Raw genomic sequence first — 7,892 nt, forward strand, 5'->3', positions numbered from 1 at the left:
AAAATTATTTTATTATCAGGCAAAAGTAATGTCGATGTTTTTATAGGATTTTTTTTTTTTTTTTTTTTTTTTTTTTTTTCTCGGTCTCGGTACATTATTACATTAATACGCTTATAATACATGAAAATGATTTCATATTTTAATATGTTTTAATGCATTTGATAATAGACAAAATTTATGGTATTTAATATATTTATAATATACGTCGAAAGTATTGATAAAACGTTTCTACAAACAAGAATATTACACGAATTGAAATTGCTTGAACGCAAATGTCGATACTTACATTAATTGTGTACATTAAAATAATAAAAATTATTTGAATAAAGAAGAATATAAAATAATTTTTTATATACATGTTTCATACATAATACTTGGAATTTCGATGAAATTTCAATTTACATTTACATTGCATTTAAACAGAATCCTTTACACAGAATTCTTCTAATTATTTTATGCTTCAAAACAACTTACGTTGTTGATTTTCTAAATTTTGTAGATTTGGGATTATTGGAACACATTACTTTGCTTTCTCAATAAAATTAATCAAACAATGAGCTAATTGTGTCTTCTAATGGATATTACAAGAGCATAATTTTGAATGATATTTTTGTCTTTGGTAAAGTAAAATTTTTTGTATTTATTTTCCTGTAATACAAAATTATTTTCATTAATTTGCAATCGAATGATAATTCGTAGATTTTTAATAATATTATTGTAAAATACGCTTGAAACGAGACAGACTATAAGACAGTCAATAATAATGAGCAATGAATTTTATTACTATTCTATTGTTTTAAATATTTAATATTTTCCGACTAAATTTTCAATCAAGTTCACGTTGCATCTTAATTTTGCATATGAATTCTTTTGCTTTTTTTTTTTTTTTTATCAATAATCTCCGATATCGCGGGGTTCGATGAAATTCGAATGAAAAACTAAGGATCAAATTATGGATAAAAATTGTCGTATAATTAATTCAGTTGTTATTGAGCGTCAAAAGCTGCTAGGCTAATCACGAAAATACAATGGCTCGTACGAGATCGCGAATCCGTTAAATTGCATTTCACATTTACGAGTGGCGAGTCGAAGAATGTGAAGCTTTTACGATTAATGAATTCTATAACATTGCCCGGTTACGGGGTTATCGCGTTATATAACGACGTCCTTCCGTGAAAGGGTGCGGCATTCGTGAAAGCTGCGCAAAAATACAGTTAGCCATAAAAGGTTTGTGTGAAAAATTGCTTATTCCCTAAATTAGAGCGAGGTAGGGTAGATTACTTTGAGTGCATCTTGTCCGAAGCTCGATCGAGAGAAATTGACCTCAAAGTCATTTATACACGTAGTGCGGAGTTTGCAATTCATGCCGTTTATTCGGGTTTCGAGATGAGCCGGGTTTATCGCGCAATCTTGCATAGGTGGAAAAAAATAATAATAATAATAATAAAAATACCATTAAAATGTGAAGGGCGATTTTAAGGGAATTTTGAGGAGGAAGATTATTATGCTCGGTAGATAAATTGAAATGTTATTGCTTCGTGATATGTGATTTCAATTTGAGGACGGAAGAGACTGATATACTGATACAGCGCATATGTAAGCGCGGTGTCAATGTTTCCTCGGAATATTAATGAAAAAGTTGATTGTACGGTGCTGTTGTCTGACAATTGAGATTTATCGAGCTAAACAATTGGCCCTAATAATTATTTGATAAGTTCTCGCGATTACTTGTGTGTAAGTACTTTGCAGGAGAAAAACGTAGGAGCGAGGTAAATGCAATTGACCATCTATGAAGCTCGAGTGAACAAGTTGTCCCACATCTGTCTGGCTCGAATATTCCAAAAGCTACGATGCCATTGCACTATGTTATACATCGTTACTTGTTGTTTCAATCAGTGAGGAGAAGTCATATCTCGAGGTGGTTGTATTGTGTTCTGCTCCCTCGCCAATTAAACTCAAGAATCTTCATCTCGACAAATTCAGAGTATTTTAAAGTAAATGTAGCTCTTGTTTAGCTTAAACATATCCTCCTTCACCAATTTTTATTAACAAGTTTCGTTTTTTGCGTTGATAAAAGCTTTATCTAGGCTACTATCACTACTTTTTTTCTTTATCTTGAAAGCTGACTTGGAAATTGAGATAAAAAGTAATTTTTAATAACACTAAGAGCGTTTATATATTTGAATTTTCGGCGATATTTATTTTCATCTATATTTTTATTCTCTAGTATATAATTAATATAGATTAATTAAATTTCATATCAATTCTTTGCTTCTTTAGAGCATTAAACAGGTGTTGTTTTTTTTTCTTTTATCGTTATGGTAATTGTAATAATTTTATGTAATATCGATAAATATTATTTCTTTTGCTATTCGTAAATCAATTGTAAATTAATTTATTGTTTTTGCACATTTAATGTTCTTCTCCTTTGATAACTAAATACAATTATTCACAATAAATATTCACAGTGTCATTCGTATACGTAAACGTTAATTATAAATTGACGTTTAAAAATTTCAGTATATACTAGCTTGGACTTATATGACATTTGTGAATACAAAAAAAAAATAAATATTAATTTAATTATTATATGATCCATAAATACATTAAGTATATTCATATTGGAGTAAAAAAAAAAATATATGGGATTGATTGATGTGATTTTAGCGAATAGATTAACTTAATACATAATTATTAATAACGAATGAATGTATCAAAACAAAATAGTATTTTGTACTGTCAGCCGTACGTAATAGCAATGCCGATAACATGTAATTATTGCTGATTTTCAATTTTTCGTTAATTATTGATAATGTTTTTAATAAATTCATTAGCATGTAAAAACCCATAGAAAAACCACTACTTACGGTGCTATTGCAAAATCCTGAATTCGCATTATGTAATTAAATTGCGCGCGTGTGTGAGAGCCAATAAGCATAGAACTTCACTGTGCATACTTCGGCGAATGTATCCCTTCTACATCGATTATAAGAATTCGTAATGGCTGTAGTTATCGTACGCTTATTTTGTTGCTCGAAAGGGATAGAAACTAATTGAGGAGCAATCGGATCAGCAATGAATGGAATTTTTTTTTTTTTTTTTTTTTTTTTTTTAATTTTAAATCGCGACAGCCGATGTAGAAGAGAACGACAATATCGGTTGAGTTACGACTCGCGCGCGCGCGCGCACAAACTCACACGCGCGCACGCACACGCACACACACTTGCGCGTAAATTTTATTCTTATAAATGGCGCTAGTTTGATTTTCATTATTGCTACTTTCTCATTAAATTTTTGACGGATGATCCCTTGTTTTAGCCCGATATTGTCGACTGTAGATTTTTGCAGATATTTGTTTGAATTTAGCTTGTATATTGTCTTTTTAATATTAGTAGTAAGCAATTGCAAAAATTCTTGTTTTCATTTAGAACGATTAATTTGATTTGACTTGTATTGTTTAAGTATTTAACAACAAATATCCGTAGTTAAAAATTAGAAATACAAAAGTATGATAGTCTGAAATTTAAGTTTATAAAATTTTTTTAATAATTATATCAAATTGAGCAAATAAATATCCCTTCATTTATGTATTCATTAATTTTTTCTCACCAAAGTGGAACATTGTTGCATTTCGTTTATCGTGAGCACATTTTTTTGTTGTTGCAAGCGTTTGTTTGCTATAATGTTCGAATCATCTTGAAATTGACATTGACATTAATTTCCTTTTGTTTATAATTTGTCAGGGTTTATAGGAATTGTGAAGCGTTTCATGTTTGCCGGCAAATCGATTGTCTTTTAATTTTTTAATTCATCAGCTGTTTCCCATGTAATGGCTATAGGATAAGAAAAGTATTTCATTGCTGTCGTCGATGCTTATAGAAAATTAAATAACTTTATAAATGATTAAAATGAGCGAAATAATTTGAAATATGCTAATGCTTATTCAGAAGTTACGTTGTGTTTGTAAAAGTAAATGCCAGTACGTAAGTATGATTGTTTTGGTTATGTTTATAGTGTTTTTATGAGGTTATATATGCATTCTATTCAATTTTGTTAAATTTATTTTATAATCTATTATAAAACTGCCGTACTTAATATTGTTATGATCGTGAATTTGTAATTGTTAATTATTATCAATTTTAGATTGCCAAACGATTTATAGATACGAATAAGTGGATTAAAATACACATGTCTAATAAAAATCTATTGCATCGAAGTGATCCAGTCATTAAGATACTGGATACACCGGAATTCAAATCGCTCTTTACACCCGAATTAATTCATTTGTCAAATATTTTTAAGAAATATAATTTTGAACTGAGAATAGCTGGCGGAGCAGTACGGGATATATTGATGAATATTAATCCAAAGGACCTTGATTTTGCTACCAATGCCACACCTACTGAAATGAAAGACATATTTACCAATGAGGACATTAGGATGATCAATGGTAATGGGGAGAAACATGGTACTATAACGTCGAGAATTAACAACAAACAAAATTTTGAAATTACCACGCTTAGAGTCGACGTTGTAACAAATGGCAGACACGCGGATGTTGAATTTACAACCGATTGGCTATTAGATGCGAGTAGAAGAGATCTTACCATAAACTCCATGTTTTTAGATTTAAATGGAAAAGTGTACGATTATTTTTATGGCTACGAGGATCTTACGAAAAGAAATGTTATATTTGTAGGGGATCCTGCGGAGAGAATATGCGAGGATTTCTTACGAATTTTAAGGTAAATTGTTGGCAAAGTCGTACGTTTTGGTTAGGTGCGTTTGTATAAGCGAGCCGTAAAGTAGCCAATAACTTTTTTTTCTTAGGTACTTCAGATTTTATGGGAGAATCAGTGACGTTGGAGATAACTTTGACGTTAGAACGATTCAAGCTATTAAAGACAATGTCAGTGGCCTTGAGATCATATCCGGAGAAAGGATATGGCACGAATGGAGTATGATTCTGGAAGGAAAATTTTGCAGAGAAATAACGAGAAAGATACTTGAGTGCGGATGCGGTAAATACATGGGAATTCCTAAGAATCCCAATTACGATGAATTCGATAAAGTTTGTTTGAACGCAGAGAAAAATAATGTTAAACTGCGACCAATTTCTTATGCTACCGCTCTATTAAATAACGAGGATGAAGTGCTCGACTTGACAATGCGTCTGAAGTTTACCAAATATGACAGGCTACTGGCGTTGTCTATAGTGGAATATCGAGAAAATGAGCTGGATGAAAATTCTCTGAAATTTTATCAGAAATTGATTTTGAAAAGCATATACAAAGTCTCGGATGCAAAGGAATACGTATGTGAATTTCTTAGATATAAAGGTGCCATGGATCTGCTAGAAAAGATGAAAAAATTTAATACAAACTTTCCAGTCAGGGGTAGCGAGCTATTACCTTTCGTAAATGATAAAAGAATCATGCAACATGTAATTAATGAACTCAAAGATGTTTGGGTTGATAACGATTGTGAAATATCCTTAACAGAAATGAAAGATGTCATACCAAGTATAGTTGAGAAAGTTAAAAATGAAAGGAAGTACATGGATAATTCGTTTAAGAATAATAGAAAAAAAAAGTTTCGAAAATATTGACTTACTTCTATTAGGACTTGCGGTGTTAATTAAGCCATTTTGTAATAAGAATTTTATTTAAAATATACTGCATTTCAGTAAAACGACGTTGTTGCTAAATATTCATATTGCATATATATTTTATTATTATGTGTATACTTTTCTTAACTTTATATCCATGCATTTTATCAATGGAACTGATTAATTTCAATTGTGTAGGATAATTTACAAAATTGCGCTTAGAGATCAATGTGGCGCACTATTTGACAATTTCTAATCATCCGATATATTGATAAAGTCCAATTACAAGTCACGAACTGTCAATTAAATAACCGCGACCTGGAAAACTATTCGGGGTCAAGTTAAACCCTTCACACTGGTCGTTTTTATGCCAAGAATGAAGTTTAATTAAATTTATACTCGGCTCGGTGATTCACTCGAGGTCTTATAGGGAATTCTCATTCCTGACGAGCTTAAACGCATTTGTTAATAATGCCTCGAGTGAGTTAAATTTACTTAAATTGCCGACTTCAAATTTTAATAAATTTCTATTAATTCCCTATGAATGTGAAATGTAAATTCACACGTGTGTTTTACAAGATTTAGAAGTTTATGTGCATATGGTGATGAATTATTCTGTAATATTATATAGAAACTGCCATGGTTAAGTAATTTTTTCTTCTCTCCATAGGCAAAAGCCGTAACTATGTAGATTAATACGAGTTAGCGAATTCTTTTGCATCAATGAATTATTTTTATTTTTATTTACCATTACGTATATTAAAATGACTGTCGAGCGTTTTTTTTTTTGTCTTATTCATTTTATTATTTTTGTTTTTCAATAGTAGTATAAATAATAGATTATTTGTTATGCAGAATAAATTGTATTATTGGGGCAAGGAAAAAGTGACGCAAGTCACGTAAGTCTCAGCCTATATAATGTAAAAATGCTCAGTGTTTTTTTTCTCAAAATTGATAATTTTTCGGCGTGGAATGTGATTTTTTCTTTTCCTGTTTGCCACGTGTCAATTGCTTAAAATCATTTTCTATTTTCGTTCTCAAAACTCGAGTTGAGAAATACAAATTTTTTCTCCAATTTCAGGAAAGATAGAAAAAATTAATTTTCGAAATATTGGAGAGTTCTTTTTTCATTTAATTCTTCTTAATTTCAATGCTTTTTATTCATTCGATTATATATTATTTAAGAATCAATCTTACAAAAGAATGCTCGTCATATATAATTATCACAAATGTATAATTATATAAATAAAAAAAAAAAGAAAAAGAAAAGAAAAAATAACTTAAAATTGTTTAAAATGAAGCGCAAGCTTTATTATAAAGTTAAGTTGTATAGAAAGAAGGAAGTACATTAATCAGAATGTATATGTGTCTGTCTGCATTGAATAAACATTCATAAATTTTAATATGAATTTGAAGCATTATGAGAGTGGATAATAACGGTAGCGATAAAAGTTTATCATTTATAATAGAATTGTTATTGATTTCCATAACAACAACATATAATTCATAAAATATTTTACCGTTTGAATAGTGATTACAATTTAGGTGGGCATCCATCTTTCTGGTCACGACCTCTTGAATAATACTTTCGAGGCATATTAAAACTCGGAGAATTTTAGAGATTTTTCATTTAATAAGGTAAAACTTTTTTTTTTTTTTTTTTTTTTTTTTTTTTTTTTTTTTGTGGCTCGTTGCATAATAATTTTAAGGGGTTAATATTAAAAAGTAATCTATCAATATGACAATTAGGATGGAATAGTTTGAAAAGAATAATATAATATGTTTATTAAAGCGTAGGGAGAATCGTTAGATTGAAATATATTATGCCCAATGAGAATTTCTTGCGTTCGATAATTTTATATTGAAAATGTTTGGTAAGGATTCAAAAAGTTTTCTGGTTCATTAGAAATTCTATAAAAGTCGAGTAGAATTACCACCGTCCAGTAGGTGGTCTAAAATTTTAATGAAACTTGTTGGTTATTTGAACATTTAGTTGAAATTATCGGAAAGTTTCAGTTTTACGTTCGATAGGATCTTCGAAAATGTTTCGGCTCTAAAGTTTCATAAGTCGTTTTTTTTCTTCCCTCAGCTGTCAAATGTTTTCCAAATTACAATCTAATCATCTCGCTCGTTGTAGAAAATTTATTATAAGAAAAGTTATTATTTATTAGGTAATATAATCAATTCATATTACGTAGAGACCTGTTTAGAAAATTCAGAATCGCTATAAAGTCTTGAATATTCACACACACACACACACACACACACACACACACACACATAT

General features: G+C 29.9%; 1 protein-coding gene across 2 annotated transcripts; it reads left to right on the forward strand.

Annotated features, from left to right (window-relative positions):
* The first annotated feature begins 3,953 nt into the window (after positions 1-3,953).
* Positions 3,954-5,654, forward strand: LOC105367424 (CCA tRNA nucleotidyltransferase 1, mitochondrial). 2 transcript variants are annotated; one of them, XM_011506126.1, is made up of 3 exons: positions 3,954-3,983; positions 4,144-4,745; positions 4,831-5,654. In XM_011506126.1, the coding sequence occupies exons 2-3, from the start codon at positions 4,189-4,191 to the stop codon at positions 5,606-5,608; spliced, it is 1,335 nt and encodes a 444-aa protein (XP_011504428.1). In that variant the 5' UTR covers positions 3,954-3,983; positions 4,144-4,188; the 3' UTR covers positions 5,609-5,654. The 2 variants fall into 2 exon arrangements, with proteins under 2 accessions (XP_011504428.1, XP_011504427.1); XM_011506125.1 differs by having other exon boundaries at positions 3,958-3,979.
* The last annotated feature ends 2,238 nt before the right edge of the window (positions 5,655-7,892 follow it).

Source organism: Ceratosolen solmsi, unplaced genomic scaffold (genome assembly GCF_000503995.2).
Source record: "Ceratosolen solmsi marchali unplaced genomic scaffold, CerSol_1.0 scaffold7, whole genome shotgun sequence".
Classification (NCBI taxonomy): Eukaryota; Metazoa; Arthropoda; class Insecta; order Hymenoptera; family Agaonidae; genus Ceratosolen; species Ceratosolen solmsi.